General features: G+C 36.6%; 1 protein-coding gene and 1 pseudogene across 1 annotated transcript; both read right to left on the bottom strand.

Moving 5' to 3' along the window:
* Positions 1–213: 213 nt before the first annotated feature.
* LOC130551549 (major histocompatibility complex class I-related gene protein-like) lies at positions 214–4207 on the bottom strand. Its single transcript, XM_057329236.1, has 7 exons — positions 4067–4207; positions 2551–2793; positions 1638–1895; positions 1236–1511; positions 1044–1160; positions 906–947; positions 214–758 (listed from the first exon to the last, which is right to left on the bottom strand). Exons 1-7 carry the CDS (start codon positions 4119–4121, stop codon positions 694–696), a joined length of 1056 nt encoding a protein of 351 aa, XP_057185219.1. The 5' UTR covers positions 4122–4207; the 3' UTR covers positions 214–693.
* Positions 4208–14732: 10525 nt separating this feature from the next.
* Positions 14733–19891, bottom strand: LOC130551855 (patr class I histocompatibility antigen, A-126 alpha chain-like; annotated as a pseudogene).
* Positions 19892–21318: the final 1427 nt, after the last annotated feature.

The following is a 21318-nucleotide window of genomic DNA, read 5'->3' as shown; positions in this document are numbered from 1 at the left end:
TTAAGAATCGGCTGAAAACACATCTCTTCCGTCAGCACCTGACCGATTAGTTCTGACTTCTATCTCTTTTCTACTCTTTCTACGATATAACCTTTTAAAACCTCCGTTAGACATTTTTAATCATTCATGCCATGGGAAAATAATGGTTCAAATATCTAATCAGCGTCTCTTTACTTTGACAAATTAAAATGAAATCAATAAATCAGTTTCATGATTACACTGGGAGATTTATTTATTTTGTGGTGTACAATGGTGCAGGCTATATATCCCATACATACAGTAAAAAGAACAGTTTGAAAGGAAGAACAAACATTCAAATGTATATATACTGTAAAAGTGTGATATGAAATACATTTAAAAACACTTTCTTAAATGGTGCATGTAGCACTCATTGGTGGTAGTTGATAGTTATTTACATTACATGAAGAGATTACATTAGACTACAAATAAGAGAGCATTTTATATTTTGTCTAAATTGTCAAGAAATCTCTATATTAAAGCTAGTCAAATATGGTCTGAATAAAGATTTTATTAACATTTTAGTTAAAAAAATTATGTCACAAAACTGAAAATATATGAAATTATTTGAATATACAAGCACTTACTGCTTGTGACAAAAATTAACTGCTTAAAGTGAAACAAAGTTTATGCACGTTTCATTCTTTTCTTGAATTATGTTTGCCATTTTATTTACTACTCCTTAATCATTGAATCATTGCTGTGACCAGAGTCCACACTGTTCACATGTTTCACAGGTGCTGAAAATAAAATGAGTTTTGAATAATTAATAATAATATTAAAACAAAAAAATCGAATTAAGAATAGCTGGTACTACATCATTTACAGATCATTATTTGAGTCGACTAAACTATTTTTTATTTCTTTCATCTCCTGTCTTAGTGTACCTGCAAGTTGCCTCGTCCATAGAATTACAGGAGCTATAGTTACTAAAATCAAAACCAAGCATACTTGTCAATACAATATCAATACATCAATGAATTTGTTTAAATCAGCTGTACTCAGCTCAAAAGATCATGTCTTACCTGCATGTTGCTTTTTTGCTTGAATTATGGCAGCTACAATCACAGAGATCAGCACCAAACCCAAAACCGTTGGGACTAAGATGGCCACTATCTTTAATGGTGTCCGGTTATCATACTCTGAAACATAACCCAAAATTCACATATTGAGATCTATAATTTAGCTTTACATTTTATTCTTTTAGTATTTATTACCTAAACCGACATCCAGTTTGTTGTCCAGACTGACATGTGTAGCAGTGCAGGTGTATTTGTGTTTATCTCTCGGTTCTTCCTCATCGATCTCCAGAATCTTCCTCATCTGGTAAGTCCCGTCATCATTGGGCAGAAGATCTCCTCCAGTGACATCATCAGTTACTGGCTGCCCGTCTCTGAACAGGGTCAGATTAATGTGACGAGGATAAAATCCTGTTGCCAGACAAATCATTTGGGACCCCCCAGGTTTCTGGACAAATCGTACTGTAGGCTTCACTGTTAAAGAAAAGCAGCAGAGCGATCATTAACATTTAAAAGTTTATTTACACACCTAACTAGCTTGTTAATTGTTTGACAAGTTGACTTGAGTTAACATTTTGACTTAAATATCACTAAACTTACCTTTTCTGTTTACTTGATTTATTCTTATTTCAAGGAAACTCTTGAGAATTTTTATGCAAAGTGGATAATAGAGATTTTTGAAAAAGCTTGTATTGATTTCATGGTTGATCGTCAACACCTGAGATGTAAAGTTTAAAGAACCATTGTACCAATGAAACTCCACTATGGCGAAGCCTTGGAAAGCATCCCATACAAACATATGTCCTGGTTCACCATTGTCCAGCTCACACAAAACAAGTCTTTGAATAGAACGAACACCTTAACAAGAGATCAAATAATCAGGCAAAATGCCAAATGATAATTCACTGTAACAAATACATTTCAAAGATATTTCATAATTAAAAAAACAATTTTGTGTCTAATAATTTACTCATCTGGCAAGTAGCTTTTTCAAAATCCAGCTGGTTATCACAGAACAAACTGCTTCTGTGTAATACAAAATCCCTTTGCTGTACCTAGGGTTTATTCTGTGATAACAATCCCTTTCACATTAGAATAATTAAAAGTGTAAGTCATGTATATTAATCAATCCTTTCATTTACAAATCTGTTAACTAATGGTAATTTAATGGTAATATTTAAATGCTATATTGTAATGCAATATTAAATAAACTATTTGTTGAATTTTGTTGTACCGTATGTTAATTGTATTATTTAATTAAACTATTTGTTTAGTGGGTCCTGTAGTTTTGTCGCATTTAAAGAAACCGTATATGGGACATTGACATCTAGAGGTTGAGCTTGGTATCGTAGTCTAAATTCTAAATATTGGACAGGCAAGTTAAGCCAAGTTACGGTTCTTCTCGGTTGCATGCGCAGTAACATTTGTGTATGTTGTTGCTTTGTAACCATCTATATAATCTTTTGAAATGAAATTGTTTTGGATGTTGTAAGAAATTATGCACAATGCTTACCTGTTGGTTTATATAAGTATTCTGTTACTGCCCATCTGCTTTGAATGCCATCACTTATGCATGTGATCTCATCAGGATCATACAGTGAATCTTCATTTGTTGTATTTCCTCTTCCAAAAAAGGTGTCTGTGTCACCATTGTAATACAGAAGCCTGACATCATCCAACATCCATGTGTAACTGAACTGAGGAAAAGATGTTTGTCCTTTAATGTAAGATGCAAGCACCCACAAAGAATGAGTGTCTGTGAAAAAAGGGAAACAATGATAACTGACAAAGATTTGGATAGGTTGTAGATTTAAATCCGTGTTTGGTTAATAACTATCACCCTTGCATGCATGGTCAAGAAAATTCTAATATTGTCCTTGGTGTGAACCCGCAGCATAAGAGTTGTACTGCAAGTAGCTTAAAGGGATAGTTCACCCAAAACTAAAAATTCTGTCAACATTTACTCAAGATCAGGTTGTTTCAAACCTTTATAAATTTCTTTCTCTCTGTTAAACACGAAGAAAGATATTTGAAAGAATGTTAGCAATTTTGAGTTCTGTGACATCATCCACTACCATTGTAGGGGAAAAATAGTGTATATTGCTTTGTCCTGTTGAACACAAAATGAGATATTTTGAAGAATTTAGGAACACAAACAGTTCTGGGGCACCTTTGACTACCATTTAATGTGTCCTACTATGGCAGTCAATGAATTGAAAATCGCTAACATTCATCCAAATATCTTCTCTGTGTTCATCAGAACAAAGTAATTTATACAGGTATGAAATGACATGAGGGTGAGCAAATGACAGAATTTTCATTTTTGGGCGAACAATCACTTTAAGGTAAAAAGTCTAAAACATTAGTTACAGTATTTCTAAAATGTAGCTTGGTCTTCTGCCAAAAACGATCACTTCCTTGAGAATGTTTTTAACTTTTAAAAGCGAACTACTGTTGCATTAGGGATAAAGCAATATAAAAAAACATGTAAAAACGAGTTTTTCATGTTAGACTTTAAAATTGGAAGCCATCTAACAAGTGATTCTTGTAAATTGACCAGATACATTTTCTCAGATGAGTTTGGCTCCCTCCATATTTTTTCTTTTTATTGCATCATCTGTCACTAGGAAATCTGGGCTCCTATTCAGTCCTAATTTTAGTAATTTAGTTATACTCAGTTATAAGAGTATTTTACAAAGCATTTTAGCACAAGATCAGCACTTAAATCTAGGTAGTCAACCAAAATGCAACAGTCGTAAAATTAGTGTTACACCAACAAACTGCTACAGAAAACAATTCATGACAATATACAATATTGACAATATACATGCTACAATATTATGATCAGTCTTTCTAAAAAAAATCCTTGAAAAATCTTGAAAAAAGTGATTGTTTGTGATATTCATTTGTATGTTTTGCTTTGCCACATTTCACTAATCTAACAGTACTACAATTGGTCAAGATGTAGTGAAATTGTGTAGGTGATGTTTAATATTACTGAAATTTAAATAGCTTTTTTTAAATCTTACCTTGTAGAGATGATGTTGGAAATGAAAGCAGAAACAGCACAAGGATTTTGTCCATATTACATGCAGTCAATAGACGTTCAGTCCTCAATCCAACCTTAAAGTGTCACCTGTGTTTTGTTCACTAGATTAAAGGCATATAAATTTTCCGCGTTCTGGAAGGGCGAGTTTCACATACAGGTGATCAAACCTGTCTAGCAGCACTGCCACAGAACTACTCATTAATAGATCCAAATATGGATATGACTTTGCAGTTTCACTAGATCTTTCTTCGTCAGGAAATTATTAAATCTGTAGCCTACTCCAAATATCAATTCTATTGTGAGTTAACCGTTTTAATAAACCACAGATAAGAAATTAAATATAGTACACAAAAATATGTCTGTTATTTTGAGTCAGAATATCTTAATCTCTGTGGCCGTTTATTGTGGCCAGCCTAAGGCACACCTGTGCATAATTTTGAGTTCAGCTCAAAATTTCAGACCCCCAATACATTGAAACTGCACATTTTAGAGTGGCCTTTTATTGTGGCCAGCCTAAGGCACACCTGTGCAATAATCATGGCTGTCTAATCAGCATCTTGCTATGCCACACCTGTGAGGTGGATGGATTATCTCGGCAAGGGGGAAGTGCTCACTAACACAGATTTGTGAACAATATTTGAGAGAAATAGGCCTTTTGTGTACATAGAAAAAGTCTTAGATCTTTGAGTTCTGCTCATGAAAAATGGGGGCAAAAACAAAAGTGTTGCGTTTATAATTTTGGTCAGTGTATTTGTTTGGTAACAATGACTGTATATTTTGGTATAACGTAAAAGAAAACAAGTATATCAACTAAATATACTACTCTAGCACTACATTCCACTCTTAGATGTCTTTCCTGTACTTTAATAATTTCCTATAGTTTCATATTGCAAGCCTAAACAAAAAAAAAGATGCTGGTGAAATCAAACTTTTTATAGCATGTAGTCCAAGGAGATGGAGATGGAGATGCCTTTTGGGATCTTCTATGTTCACATTATAAAAATGATACCGCAGCTCTAGAACAATGCAACAAAGCTGTTTCTAACTTAAACTTAACAAAATGACGTCTGTTTAACAAATGGAGCCTTTTATTTTACAAAAGTGTTTTTGATGATAACTGTCCTTTGTCATTGAAGCTCACAAAGACTCACCCCTGATTAACTTCTGGACCTGTTAGGACAGAAAAGTTACGTGAGAATTCAAAACTGAATTGATTTCTTCCATGACTGACTGACCTCTGTTCCCTATTTGAGTATTTCTGTTGCTTAGTCAGTAAATCACGATGCTGGCAACGTCAAGTTCATTGGTTTAATGCAAAAAGAAGAGAATGGGTGGTGACCAACTACTTAGGTGAGAGCCTAACTCATCTAATTTCTCTTATAATATGACTTATTGACTTTCATTGCATGGACACAAAACCACTGAGACATTTCTCAAAATATATTATTTTGTGTTCCACAGAAGAAAGAGCCACGTTGAACCACATGAGGGTGAATAAATGATCACAGCTTTTTGGTGAACTATCCCTTTAAACAAAGGTTCATCAAGACGTTTTGTCATGCATACGACCATTTCAAACCTGTATGACTTAATTTCTTCTGTAAAACATAGATTTGAATAGAATAGAATAGAATAGAACATTTTTTGAAAACTATCTTTGCCAAAAACATGAGGGTTGGGGTTATAACTGGCATGATAACAATATAGAAGCTAGAAAGCATTTGTATTTCTTGTAAATAGTTTTAGCACCTGAATTGTGTCATTTGAAGTACCATGACGTGGATAGTTCTTGTTAAAGGAGACATCAGATGAAAACCCCACTTTTTCTGTGTTTAAGTGCTATAATCGGGTCCCCGGTGCATCTAGCACGCCAGAACATGAAAAATAAGAACCCAGTAAATTTGTTTTGGTGTGCCTTTCCCTGCAAGCATGTGAGAAATCGAGTCGTTAAGATTTCGCTCTGATTGTGACGTCCAAAGCGGATTTTATTATAATGTTACCGCCCCTTAATCAACACAGTTCCACCCACCGCGCTCCGCCATTGTTGTTTTCACAAGCGACAGCGGGGTACGTGACGCCATGGCTAAAGTTCATGGACAACATGCAATGTAGTCGCTGCACAGAGTCCTAACCTAGGAAGAGACAGGAGTGAATTTATTTTATTTTTAGTGGAAATCCATCAGAAACCATGAGTAAAAACCTGCTTGTTTGCGCGAATCACTTCAAACCGGAGTGCTTTTTCAACCTGGGACAGTACAAGCAGGATTAGCTTCAAAGTTGTTCCTCAAGAGGGATCGAGACCAACTGAATGAGAAAAAACTGCCGATGTAAGTGATGATGTTATGTCTGAATTGACGTACATGTACCATATACATATAGGAGGATAACGTTAGCATATGATAGCGAAGGGAGCTAAGTCAGTCACGGGCTAAATAGAACATTCAAAGCCAATGTTAAACTTACTGTATATAAGTGCAGGTGGACACTTAGAGGCGGTTTCCCAGACAGGGTTTAAGCCTAGTCTCAGACTAATTTAAATGTGAGAGATGCCTTGATCGAAAACAACTTGCACTGACATATCTTAAAATATATCACTGTGATTGTTTTGTCTCAAGATGCACACAGTAATATTTTTTTGTAAAGTATGTTTTTTAAAACAACTTAATTATCCTAATTTAACTAAGGCCTAATCCTGGTTTAAGATCATCCTTGTCTGGGAAACAGCCCCTTGGAGTTTAGCTGTATGAATGTTAATACATTATGTGCGTTAATATGTTTAGCTGCCGCAAGCTGTTTGTTTTGCTAATGAACAGGGGCGAACACTAGGGTTAGTTTTGTTTTAAACGTCTCAAATCATTCGTGCTTAGGCTGAAAAATCTGTCACATCTGTCAATCTGCAACTAGCTCTCACGTTGTGTGTGTAACGTTATAACTTGTCAATGACAAGCGCTAAAATCCATGTAATTCCGCTGAGATCTACAGTGGATTCCGTGGACTTTAGGTAAGCGCACGCACAACGTAAGCGCATTAGGATGCGCTGTTTGCTGTGACTGATTTTTTTGTCTCCGGACGAATGATTTGAGACATTTAAGATGAAACTAACCGCAGAGGAATTCAGGAAATATCATTTAGCTAAACCATTGCCATGGCAGTACTACACGTGTGTTGTGTTGACACACCGGACAGAAGGGGGTGGGGTTCGCTGTAACTCATTATCAGTTAAAGAGACATGCACCAAAACGGGTTGCTGTGAGCATAGCTGTTTTTGACGAGGCAAGAAGGGTTTTGTTTACACAGCCATTGAGTGTTTTTAAGCAAAATATGTTCCAGACATTTCATGAAGACCCTAATAAATCATACCAACTTGTTGAAAGTGCTCGTCTGAGGAGACCTTTAAGATATTACAGCTCATCTATATGGTGGAACCTTGAAAGGCATATCATGTGATCATTTGTTCTGACTCAAGTACTCTGAGATGTGAATTGAGTTTGGGAAGTGATTAAATAATTGTAACTGTTCTCTTCACTGTTCGTTGATCCACGATTCAATAAGGCAGAAAATAGGGCTGGGAATCTTTTTATTCTAATTATTTTGGTTAGACTGCGCTGCTCTCGGTCATTGAAGCCCTGAGACTGGCAAGAGCAACCTCTAACTCATCTGTACTCATCCTACTGGATCTATCTGCTGCCTTTGACACTGTTAACCACCACATCCTTCTGTTGACCTTCAAGGCTATGGGTGTCTCTGGAATGGTGCTACAATGGTTCAAGTCTTACCTCTCATAGGTCATTTAGAGCAGGGGTTCTCAACCATTTACAACTCATGGCGTACCAAGGACTGTTTAAAAACATTCCGAGGACCACCTTTCCAAATATGATAGTATGAACACAGAATATTCAAAAAGTACAATGATATACTCTGCTGTTAATCTGTTATGCCACAGTAGCAGACTTAGTCAAGGCAGTTATAAAAATTGTCCTTGTATAATCATAGAAAAGACTTGGCAGGTTTACTCAGTAACCATTTATTCCTGTAATAATAACAGGGCAGGTCAGACCAAGCAATGACTGTGTCAGTCACACAATGGGGGAATACTCTCTTCCTCATCCTATCCCAGATAACCAAAATTGAGTTATTCCTCTCTTATACCAACAAAGCAGACACTACATTGTTTTACAAACCATAAAAAATGAATAAAATAACAAATAAATAACTAATTAAAAATACAAACCCACATCAAGGCTAATATACCTGTAACAGGTCAGACACACAAGAGGGGAACATTCTATTAATTAGCAGAAATGTTCATTAACACCAAGTTACATACTATAATAATTTATCAAATACAATTGGTGTTATGAGTATTATGAACCGTTTAAAACATCTGAAACTGTTTAAAATCTTACATATTCAATAAACTTAAAGCATTTTACCTTTTCTGTTTACTTGATTTCTCCTTTTTTCAAGGAAGCCCTCAAGAGTTTTTTTGCAAAGTGGGTAATAGACATTTTTATAACACCACGAATGGCTTTCAGGGCTGATCATCAGCTGCTGTACCAGAGATGTAAACTCTAAAGTACACCAACGTAAGGTATCTATGGTGGAGCCTAGGAATGCCTCTGAAATGATCATTTGTCCCGGTTCACAATTGTCCTTCAGCTCACACGTAATCAGTCTTTGAAAAGTACGAACACCTTTAACCAAAAAAGTACTAAATGAAATTTCCTTTAACCATTTAAAAACATGAAAGATAAATTTTTCAAAGATGGGCAATTCCAGCGTTATGGACGTGACATTTTGCGTTATGGACGTGACATAAAAATGCTCAGAGAATGAGTTTGTTACGATTATATTGAACCATCTGTTTATATTTTACTGAACCCTTGTGATAGAGTCTAAACATCAAAAAATGTCAGTCTATGAAAAAAATATATATTTAAAAAAGGGAAATAAACATGCGTTATGGATGTGACAAAAAAAGGACGCGGTTTTTGTGAGACGATAAACTTTGTAGGATTTCTATAAAATAAAATGCACAATCCTGAAGCAGTAATACCCAATGAATGGAGAAGGGATGCCTCTTTATAGAACATAACATAGTTACTTTATATTCATTTTCATATGTCAATTTATGAGGAATATGTAGCGTTATGGATGTGACAATCCTGAAAATGGCACTTACCTGACTATGAAAAATCATGCAGTAAAAATAAAACAAATGCTTTACAAATTTGAAGAGAGACCTCACATGGGTATTTGAACCACCAAATGTTAAAATCTGTGCTGTTACCATAGTAAAAACCACTGGTAAAAACTAATTATTTTCGTGGCTAGGTTGACATTTTCGCGGAATTGCCCAGATATTTCACAATTACAAAAAATCTAAGTACTACTTGTATCATTGCCTCCTTATCATGAATCGCTTTATTATTTTATTATCTCTTTAGATAAAAGCGTCTGCCGAATCTGACACATTAAAGAGCACCAAAACTGTATTTATTGTTTACTTTTCAACTTAAAGAACAGAGTTTGTTTCATGTTTTGAAAATACTTTAAAGTTTGTTTTTGAGGTGAGGGCTCCCTGGTTGTTATCTGTTTGGATTTATTCACGTTATGTTGCATTTGGATCCAGACTTCTAGTTTACACCCCAATAATCCATCTTCAAGAATCCAAGGTTCATGAATCCGTGTGTTCATTCCTGCTTGTTTGTCTCATGTCTCATTGCTGGTTAGCGTTGACCTAGCAACCAGGGTGCTGATTAGCAATCAGCTTGGCGGCACTTGTTGTGCATTGCTGGCTGCCCATATCTGCCCTGCAAATCCCCATGCTCATTGTCAGATCGTTGTTCACTCATGTTTATCATCACTCTAGTTTCTTGTCAGATCTGTCCAGGAGTTGCGGAGGAATACCAAGTTGCCATTTGGATCTCCCTTTGGTGGTTGGACTGGTTCATTTTACCATTGGATCTCTGCATCTGGAATCTACTCACCTTGTCAACATCAATTCATTGTCTTGCCTTTTCTCACTTTATTATAATAAACTTTGTTACACTTGCTATTGGATTTTGTGTTCTCTTTGCCGTGACAGAACGATCTGACCAGAATGGATCCAGCAAGTGTGGAGGAGATCAGATAAATTTTTACCAGCAGCAACGCTCGCATGGGACATCTGGATGAACAGATCTTGGCCATGGGATGTGCTGTTCAGGCCTTAGTGTCACAGGTTTCGGAGTTAACCGCTCAGTTTAAACAGTTTAAGACTGAGTCTGCCCAACAGCCCGCTGCGCCCCACCCTCTCACGGCTTCATCCCCTGAGATCTCCAGCAGGCACGTCGAACCCCGTCTACCGCCTCGTACCTGCTACTCTGGTGAGCCCCGGTTATGTCGCTCATTTCTAACTACCTGTTCTCTTCATATTACTCTCCAGCCTTCATCGTTTCCCACAGAGGCAGCCAAAGTGGCTTTCATGATTTCGTTGCTATCGGGACGAGCAGCTCTCTGGGGAACTACAGTTTGGGAACAAGGACACCGATGCTGTTCGTCATTTCAGTCCTTTTCGGACGAAATTAATAAGGTGTTTGACCGGGCTGCGTCTGGTAGGGAGGCGGCGCGGGAATTGGCTGAGCTATGCCAAGGCAAAAGATCTGTGACTGACTACTCTATTGCACTTCGAACGCTGGCGGCCGAGTGTAAATGGAATGTGGAGGCACAGTGGGACATGTTCAGGCATGGACTGGCCGATCGCATCCTCGATGAGATCTACACTCTCGAGCTGCCCACCTCCCTTGATGAATTGATCGACCTGGCTATCAGAGTGGATGCTAGGCTACGACGTCGCGATCAACGACCTTTTCTGAGGACCGTGGTTGATGCTGAGAACCTACCTTTCAGCAGAGTTAATGATACCACCGAACATTGTTTTGATCCGGAGCCCATGCAGGTGGGCAGAGCTCGTCTCACTAGGGAGGAGAAGGAGAGGCGCAGGGCTCCGGGACTTTGCCTGTATTGTAGTGCTGCGGATCACATCACATGCCCAGTAAAAGCCGAAGCCCATCGGTAGGAAGGAGCTAAATGACGGGCAGAGTCGCTTTCGAAAAATCCGCCTCCACCACTCATCTCCCGGTGCAGCTACAGGCGGGTAGCACGACATTCTCATTTGAGGCCCTGATTGACCTGGGGGCAGAGGGTAACGTTTTGGACCGCAAGACTGTGTTGAAGCTAGGGGTTCCGTTGGTTCCTCGCAAACCTTCCATTTCGGTCAGTGCCCTCTGCGGTCAATCCCTCCCACCCGTTACCCATGTCACGGAACCGGTGAGTCTCATCACGTCGGGCAATCACTCAGAGAACATCTCTTTTTTTTTTTTGACTGACTCTCCTTTGTCCCCGGTGGTTTTGGGTCACCCTGGCTCTCATGCCACAACCCAAACATAAACTGGTGCCAGAACACTGTCTCCTCCTGGAGCGATTATTGTGCACCTGTTGTGCATTGCCGGCTGCCTATATCTGCCCTGCAAATCCCAATGCTCATTGTCAGATCGTTGTTTACTCATGTTTATCGTCACTCTAGTTTCTTGCCAGATCTGTCCAGGAGTTGTCTGGGATTCTTATCTTGCAGAGGAATACCAAGTTGTCGTTTGGATCTCCCTTTGGTTGTTGGACTGGTTCATTTTACCATTGGATCTCTGCATCTGGAATCTACTCACCTTGTCAACATCAATTCATTGTCTTGCCTTTGCTCACTTTATTATAATAAACTTTGTTACACTTGCTATTGGATTTGGTGTTCTCTTCGCCGTGATACAAGCTTTCAAAGCTTTCTTTTGTAAAAAAAAATGTAAAAAATGTGCAAAGCTTACCCTTTGTTGTATTCAGGCTTTCTAATATTGCCCAGTCGTGTTCTATGAAGTCAGTTACTCTCATGACAGCATTAGGATCAAACAATGAATCTTCATTTGTTGTATTTCCTCTTGCAATTAAGGTGTTTGTGTTACCATTATAATACACAACAATACTCTGACATCATACAACAACATTGTGCCACTTAACTGAGGGAAAGGTGTTTGTCCTTTAATGGAAGTTACAAACACCCACAAAGAATAAGTCTGTGAAAAACAAAAAAATAAAAATAAAAGGGAAACAACAACATTTTCACTTTATTGCTCCCTGAACTCTCTATAAGTCGCTTTGGATAAAAGCGTCTGCTAAATTAGTAAATGTTAACAGTGATGGCTGACAGAGGTTAAGAAAAGTGGTACATTAATCGCTAGCTTAACAGGTAATGTGTTATTAAAAACATGTTTGTTCAAAATATTTTGATTAGATAAGGCAGAAAATGAGGAAACTCCTGGAAAATCGTAATGAGCTGCAAGTTACTTAAAAAGTTAAATTTAAGTTTTCACTTTAATTTTCATGTAAATAATGAAAATTTTCACTCAGTTGAGGTATTGTCTTAACTTCCACATTTTACTATTTTATCTAAGATAAATATGATTGAGGAGTTTTTACTCCTCCCAAAGAGATAAAGATAAAAGTGTGGACTAGAACCAAGTACATGCAAACTGGTGTGTTATAAAATGTCATTTTAATTAGTCAAAGTCTTGGACATTTATTTAAACAGACATCATGTTTGATATCTTCGGTCACTACACGTGCTTATAAACAATTCCAAATATGAAAAGTGAAATAAAACATGGGTGCTTTTGTTTTCAGTTTATTTTCCTCTCATGCTTGTGTCTTTCAGGTTTGTAATCACAATTTGGACGCTCTGCTCTGTTTAGTCCACATGTCCTAGCATGTTAGTCACATTTGAAAAAATGTTAAGTGATTTTTTATTCCATAATATTTGCCCATTTCTTTTGCCACATTTATTACTAGTCTTATACCGTCTTGCGGCATGGGACATTTTGGTTAAGAGACAAGCACTTTACGTAGTTTAGTTGAGACATTATAATGTGCACTAAAATTAGATTAAAAAAAAAACTTTGTTAAACTCTAACCTTTTGCAGAAGCTGTTGGAAGTGAAGTTAGACACAGCACAAGAATTTTGTCCATATTACTGATATTTATTCAACATGCATTCAGTAAACACTTACACACTGTAAATGACCAACCTCAAATGTCCTCATTCTCACCCTTGTATTACTTTTACACACTTAGATTAATAAAGTTTTCCGCATTCTGCTCAGTGTCGCTCTAAAGTGTAAGGGTGCATTCCACTCATACACATATGGACAAAGGTATTAGGACACCCCCTTCTAATGAACAGGTTTGACTACTTTGGCCTTTGTATATTTACTATCTTTTGATTAAAAACATATTGGGTCACTAGTAACACTTGGGCATAGAAAGTTGTTATATTATAACTAATTTGATTATGTTTGCTTATTCACACACTTTTGTACAACAGCTTACCTGTGTCTTCCACAGTGAGAGCATCAGTCTCTTACATGATACAACTGGATCTTCTTCTGACACTAAATGAAATTTTAAAATGTTCATCTCCACAAATCTCCCCTTTTTACAAAGCTTTCTGAACAAGTCAAGTCAGTTTCATTAGTAGTTTTGCTTACTTTGATTAAAAGTAGATGAAGTGTTTCGCATTCTGCTCAGTGTCATACACAGTGCCTTACAAAAGTATTCATCCCTCTTCATTTTATTCATATTTTGTTATGTTGCTGCCTTATCTTAAACTATAAAACACTTTTTTACATTAATCTACACTCCATGCACAATAATGTCAAAACACAAAAAAACAGATCTGTGACTTAGAACTTTACAAATTTAGTAAAACTAAAAAACTAAAATAAGTACATTGCATAAGTATTCATACCCTTAACTCAGTAGTTGGTTAAAGCACATTTACAGACTCAAATCTTTTTGGTTATGATGTGACAAGCTTTACACATCTGCATTTGGCCATTTTCTGCCATTCTTCTCCTCAGATCCTCTCAAACTCTGTCAGGTTGGAAGGAGATCATCAGTAGACAAACATTTTCAGGTTTCTACAGAGATGTTCAGTTGGGTTCAAGCACTAGCTGGGCCACTCAATGACATTGACAGAGTTGTCCATAAGCCACTCTTGCATTGCTTTAGCTGTGTGCATTGTCATGTTGGAGAATGAACCTTCTGCCCTGTCCGAGGTTCTGAATGTTCTGGGCTAGGTTTTCATGATCAGCTAGATGCCTCTGTGAACCAGATTTTTTTTCAGAAGTCTTCCCCAGATCTGTGCCTTGATGCAATCCTGTCTCAGAGCTCTACTGGCAGCTCTTTTGACCTCATGTCTTGGTTTTTACTTTGATATGCATTTTCAGCTATTGCACCTTTTATTGAGAGGTATTTATACTCCAAATCATACTTATTCAATTGAATTTGCCACAGGTTAACTCCACTCAAAGTGTAGAAACATCAACAAGCAAATCTAATGCTTCTGAGCTAAATTTCAAGTGTCCCAGAAAGGGTATGAATACTTATGCAATGTACTCATTTCAGTTTTTAATTTTTAATAAATTTGCAAAGTTGTCACAAATCTGTTTCTTTGTGTTGTCATTATTGTGCATGGACTGTAGATTAATATACGTTTTATTTATTTAAAGTAGTTAAAGATAAGGCAGCAACATAACAAAATGTGAATAAAATGAAGGGGGATGAATACTTTTGCAAGGCACTGTATGTGATCATACCTGCTTCATCCATTGTTTCGCATGCACAGCACTACACAATTTGCTTATCTTACTTTTGTGAAACACTCAGTTGAGTTAAATGACAGGGAAGGTATTTTGTTGAAGCACCACAAATGCAATGTGCAAATCAGGACAATACAAATATTTACACACTGAAGTACCCAATGAGTCACAAATATAAAAAAGTCTATTTATTTTGAATTTTTTTAATGCACAAAATGGTAGTTACATTTTACACCTATAGTCTCATTTTATAGTTTTTATAAGTGTGCTAAAATGGAAAATAAAGAATGAGTAAGTGACCATCCATTAACATTGGAAGATTTGTTGATTTGATATTTAAGTATTTATGAAGTTTAGGTTTTCAGGCTCATCTCACCATCACAGAGCATCAATGTGTGTGAATGGTACTTTACTGTACCTTAAAATGTCTTTAACATTTCTCCTAAGCGTCACATCTTTATTTATTTACAGTACTTTTTATGTTACACCCCGTTGCTGGCGCCGGTGTCTCCATCTGAGGGCGCCATGTTGCCCATGTTTCCATAGAAATGAGTGTTTCTGCCTGTGTTTTGGTCTTGTACTCTATTTCCCATTATGCATTGGGTCCTGTGATTGTCCATTGGTTTCACATGTGTCCCATTTTCTGTTTGTCCCTGCATCTGTCTAGGATATACTATAGCCCTTGCGTTCAGTTATCTGTTGTTAATCGTTGTTTGATGTTACGCCCTCGTGTCACCCGTGTATTCTTGGATGTTCAATGTTGCGCTCTCATGGTTCTTTGTGTGTTTCATGTTACTCTGTGGATTTCTTGTTACTCTGTGGCTTCATTAAAGGGATTTTCTTGCACTTGGATCCGCTTCCTGCTCTCGTTTCTGCCCAATTCGTAACATTTTACCACCAAACTCTCTTAGAAGAATCTTTAATCTTTTAATTTCTGTCATCAAGTGACATTCCTGTTGCTCATTCCAAGCAATGTAAGGTACATCTTGTAAAATCTTACATGTTACATTTAATGTTAGAACAAATACATGTATACTTAAACATAACATCTATTAAAAGCTGTGCAAAATTACCTATTTACATGCAGCTCAGACTCCTACTATTGAAGTTCAATCATTAATCAATCTGTTGGCAAAAGATTTACTTCATATAACATGGTATTCAAAGATATATTCTTCGCTTATACCTGCGGCTTCATGTCACTAAGGTTACATAAACTCTATGATGCTGTGTCCACAAGTTTTTGAGATGCTGGAAATATAAATGTTTAATGATTAAAAAGAATATGTAAACCAGACAAATTACACTACTGTAATTTCTATACGTTATCCATCAATGCAAAATAAAGTGTTTATGTTTAGGTTACTGGAAGTTAAAACAAAACACAAAAACTGTAGTCTGTAGTCTTTAACTTTATAAAATAAACCCAAAACAAATGTGAAATTTAAAAAAAGGATATTATACTTACTAGAAGCAGAGGAATATTCACTTTTAAAAGCTGCAGCATCAAAGCAAGTGAAAAAGATCTCTATTATTATTATGACAACCAAATGCTACATCATAAATTAAGGTATCTTTTTGGATTTGTTTAGACCAGCTATAAGATCATTAAACTTACCTGCATTTCGCTTTCTCCATATAATTACTGCAACTACAGTCACAATGAGCAATGCCAAAACTGTTAGAATTGAAGAAATCACTGGCTTTATTGGTGTCCCATGATCAGACTCTAAAAGAATAACTCATGGTTAAAGTTCACATATAGATTATGAGATTGCATCTGTGATTTTGCCTGGTATTGATCGTTTCATCATATGAGTTTTGTGCCTGCGGCCCAAAGTTAACTTCTGGTTTGTGTTTGTTAATGGGTCTGGCTAGTGCTGATACAAATATTTATATTTTATTTAATCCACAGAAGCAATAACGTTAGTTTATGTTGCAATAACATTAGTTTATTATTGCATGCGCAATAACGTTAGTTTATGTTGTAACATCTTTTTTTTATTACTAACCTAAACTGACATCCAGTTTGTTGTCCAGACTGACATGTGTGGCAGTGCAGGTGTATTTGTGTTTCTCTCTTTGTTCTTCTGCACTGATCTCCAGAATCTTCCTCATCTGGTACGTCCCGTCATCATTGGGCAGCAGATCTCCTCCAGTGACATCATCAGTTACAGGCTGTCCGTCTCTGAACAGGGTCAGATTGATGTGTCGAGGGTAAAATCCTGTTGCCAGGCAACTCACTTGGGACCCCCTGGAATTTAAAAATGTTTTTTTGATGATACGGGCTCTAGGTGTTACTGGTGACAGAAAGAGAGAAAACTTGCATGACTTTCTTCTGTGGACACAAAAGGTAAATTTCTGAACTTCTACCTCAAACTGCTTCCTCTTTATCTATCCTTTTTATGTTTGTACAGTAAATGTTGTATGGTCTGTATGTGCGTATGATTTTTTTAAAGTATTGTACAGCTATTTAGTCAAACATGAGTTGTTTTAATTGTGATTTGTAAAGAAATATAATGAAATCTTACCTATTCTGTTTACTTGATTTCTCCTTTTTACAAGATAAGCCTTAAGAAGTTTTATGCAGAATGGGTAATATAAATGCTTATGACGCCACTTAGAGATGTCAAGATGGATGTTCAGCACTTGAGCTGTGACATTTAAAGTACCCTGGTACGTAAAGCTGTTCTCTATATATCGCAGCTCATCTGTGGTGGAGCCTTCGAAAGCATCTCGTGTGATCATTTGTCCCGGATCACCATTGTCCTACAACTCACACAAAACCAGTATTTGAAAAGCAAGAACACCTTTAACCAAGACATTAAACAATAAGCCAAACTGCTAAATTAAAACATGTTCAGTAATTACTTGCACCACAGCAAACAATTTATACATCATAATAATTACCATAAAATGTAAAAAAAACAATTGCAACTACATATTTTTGGTTGTTCTTTCAATAGCAAAGTACACTATCACTTTTCCCTATATTTATTTGTTTATATTTACAAAAGTATTCACTGAAACTAATAATAATATTTAATACTTGTTAATATTTGGTGGTTGCGTATTTGTTTATCTCTCTAACTATAACATTTTTTCTCAATTTGCATTTCTTAAATCTTTCTTGAAGAAATAGTTCAAGAAAAAATAGAAATAAAAGCCATTTCTCATAATAAATCTTATATTTCCCCCCCCAACAAGAATAAAAAGTCTTTACAACAAGCCCCTCCCCCCAGAATCTGTATGGCTCTTTTTTGAGAAATGGTTTTGATTTCAAACAATATAGGGAAAAGGGAGGAACAATGTTGTTTTGCAACCCATGTTTTTTTATGTCTCCTTTTGTGTTCTGCAAAAGAAAGTCATATGTTTGGAATTGTGATCTGAAAAATCACCAAAGCAACTAAGAAAAACTGTAAACGCTGGTGTGTAACTCCAGCACAAACTGTAACAGCCAAGGTACAAGCCTAACATCCTAATAATCCTACAGAAATGCACCCCAATAAAAATAGAAAAAAAGCATATATATTTTACAGTACTTACTGTCTGTTTTATTTAAATTTTGAGTTGCTACTGCCAATTTCTCGACGAAAGAAGCTTGTATATTATCATTTATACTGAGGAGAAGATTAGAATCAAACACAGTATCTTCATTTGTTGTATTTCCTCTTCGAATAAAAGTCCTTGTCTCACAGTTGTAATACAAAACTCTGATATCATCCAACATCAATATGTAACTAAATTGAGGAAAGGGTGTTTGTCCTTTAATGTAAGTTGCAAGCAACCATATAGAATGAGAGCCTGTGAATAACAAACATAATAAATAAATACAAATAAATAAATAGAGCAGAAACAACAAAACAAATAAATGTTATTGTAAAAATGAATTGACAGAGGTTGTAGGCTAAAATTGTATTTGTTGGTGACAGTGTTGGGATGGTTACTTTTGAAATCTAATAGGTTACAGATTACAAGCTACTCTATTTAAAATGTAATCAGTAGTATAATTGATTACATTTACATTTTTGATTACATTTCTAAATTTCTCACGAAATTATGAGAACTGTATATCATTTTCAAATATTTCAACCAATCAGGATTAACTTTACAGTTTTATTCAATACTGATTAGTATCAGACTTTCAAAATCAAAACCTTCATCACTTGAATTAAGATCATAATACACGATAAATACAGAAAATAGAGTGATTTGTCCACTAGGTGGCGCTTTAGGTTAACATTCATCATAGGAAACGTTTCAAACCCTGGAGAAGATATGATTCGCAAATGTAAATATGTAAATTTGTTAAAATAGTCTTAAAATTCTACCTGTCTATGTGTTTAACTGCAGGTGACAAACATTTGGTTCTGCTTATGATTTAAAAAGAGTTTTAAAAATAGTTTAAAATGTTTTATTTGAAACAACAGAAAATGTGCATGTTATTTTGTATAAAAAAGTATATATTTTATTTTTATAGTGTACATTAAAGGAAAATAAAAGGGCTTGTGTTAATACGTTCTTGTGATGAATCGTTCGTTCTTGCTGTGAACGGATTAGAAATGATCCAGCGCTGTCTCAAGTAATAGAAATATATGACGTTTCCTGAACTCATCCGCGGTTAGTTTCGTTTTAAACGTCTCATATATCAAATTGTTCGTCTTCAGGATAAAAAATCTGTCATAATATTAATTAACGGCATTAATTAACATTAACAAGATAAATAAATGCTGAACTTTTGAACATTAGGCTATAAATTAATGCATCAGCTAATATGAAAGGCCTTATGTTAACAAATACAAACGTATTGTGTTACAATTTAATTAATATTAGGTCAATATATTATATTGATAAATAGATTAATAATACTTTAATATCATTGAAATAAAAGCTTTATAGAAAAAAATACCTCTTGGCGCAGCTGTTTGAAATGAAAGTAGAAAAAGCACAAAAATCCTGTCCATGCTTGACAATTAGGCCTCCTATTCCCGCAGTTTAGGGTGACTGTGTTTAAGCTGAATCTGAGCTATTAATGCATATTTTGTGTCTTGCGCAAGTGTTTTCGGAAGTGCTTCTTTCGATTTCAACAACAGCAATTCATATGGAGACAGAGCGCATTTGAGCCACGCCCACACCGGTAGAGAAAACATTCCAACCCTCGCGTGTTCGACGACTTGATGCGCCGCCGCAAGAACTCACAGGCGAATGACATCACATTACAGATGTAAATAGGCTTGTTCGAGGAAATTGGGTCATTTTAATCAATTCCTTTATTTATTGACCATACACAACGACACATTTAAATAGAAGCCTGACAGAAAACAACATCAGACTGCGAAGAAAATGTCACACGATAATAGCCTTCGGAATTGATTTCATGAGGAATGTTAATTGAACTGCACAAAAACTTTAATGTGGAGATGTGGTAGCGGGTATAAAAGTTAGCAATGGATTAGGGTTGGGCGATGTTTACCAAATTAGCATCGGACGATGGTTACAGTGAAACATCGCGATGGACGATGACATCATCAGTGAGGCGCGTCTGTCACGAGCTGCGCAGAGACGCATCTTTATACAGCGCAAGCTGGGCAGTTGTCAATTCAGGCATCTGTACAGCGCGAGCTTCACAGTTGTAAAGTGAGGCTTGTTGGGTGTATTCTTATTCTGATGTTATATTCATTAAAATAGTTATAAAGTCAGTCTTCTTTATGCAGCGCGAGCTGCGCAGACACGCGTCTTCTTACAGTTATAAAGTCAGGCGGGTCTGTGCAAACTGCGCGTCCTCTTTATACAGCGCGAGTTACACAGTTATAAAGTCAGGCTGGTCTATTCTGTACAGTACGAGGTTTTATGCCTCTTAGCCTTCTTCATATTTGTTTACACCGCGCAGGCCGCAGCACAGAGCAGCGAGAGTCACGCGACGAAAGTGAAACATTTGTTGGAATCACATTTGTTGGAGTCATGTCTATCAGCCATCGGCAATGGACGATGGCTTTCTCACTCGTTTATTTCCACACATGCAGCCCTTTATATTAGGTACAGAAGAAGAACACGACAACAGCTGCAAGCGAAATATGTTTAGGGTTCATATTATGACCAAATAAGGTATGACACGGTATCTGCAAGCAGTTATGTCTAGGGTCTGTTTATAACCGAAAAGACAAAGAATGTCTTGCCCCTTCTCTCCATGGCCTTGCATACAATAGGCTGTATTTATTCGTGTGGGGAACTAAAACCTGTTCGTTTCCAGTTCTACTACAAGGATGCTTAAGGAGAACTTGCCACTGTTGCTGAGAGAAGCAGCCACTGGCTGTTGTTGAAATGGAAGGACACGATATGGGCTGCCAAATGACCACGTAATAAAATGGTGTTGTGTGTTGTAATGATACGCCATACGGAACCAGGGGCACTGAGCATGCATTAACAGTGCCAGTGGGGCTAGAACAGACTTAGCCAACGGGTTGGCGTGTATATGGTTGCGTTGAAGTTTTGGTAAAAATGATGACCTTGTAACAATGCGACACACACCTGGGCCTCCCTTGGCTGAGGG

Source organism: Triplophysa rosa, linkage group LG3 (genome assembly GCF_024868665.1).
Source record: "Triplophysa rosa linkage group LG3, Trosa_1v2, whole genome shotgun sequence".
In the NCBI taxonomy this organism is placed as follows: domain Eukaryota; kingdom Metazoa; phylum Chordata; class Actinopteri; order Cypriniformes; family Nemacheilidae; genus Triplophysa; species Triplophysa rosa.
Note: the sequence above shows the minus strand (reverse complement) of the source record. Positions and strands in the feature narration are given on the sequence as shown.

Coding starts and splice junctions, on each gene's coding strand:
- LOC130551549 (XM_057329236.1), bottom strand. CDS start 4,121: ATGGACAAAATCCTTGTGCTGTTTCTGCTTTCATTTCCAACATCATCT. Junction 1,896..2,550: donor ATACTTATATAAACCAACAG/GTAAGCATTGTG, acceptor TCTCTTGTTAAG/GTGTTCGTTCTATTCAAAGA. Junction 1,161..1,235: donor CAAACTGGATGTCGGTTTAG/GTAATAAATACT, acceptor GTTATGTTTCAG/AGTATGATAACCGGACACCA.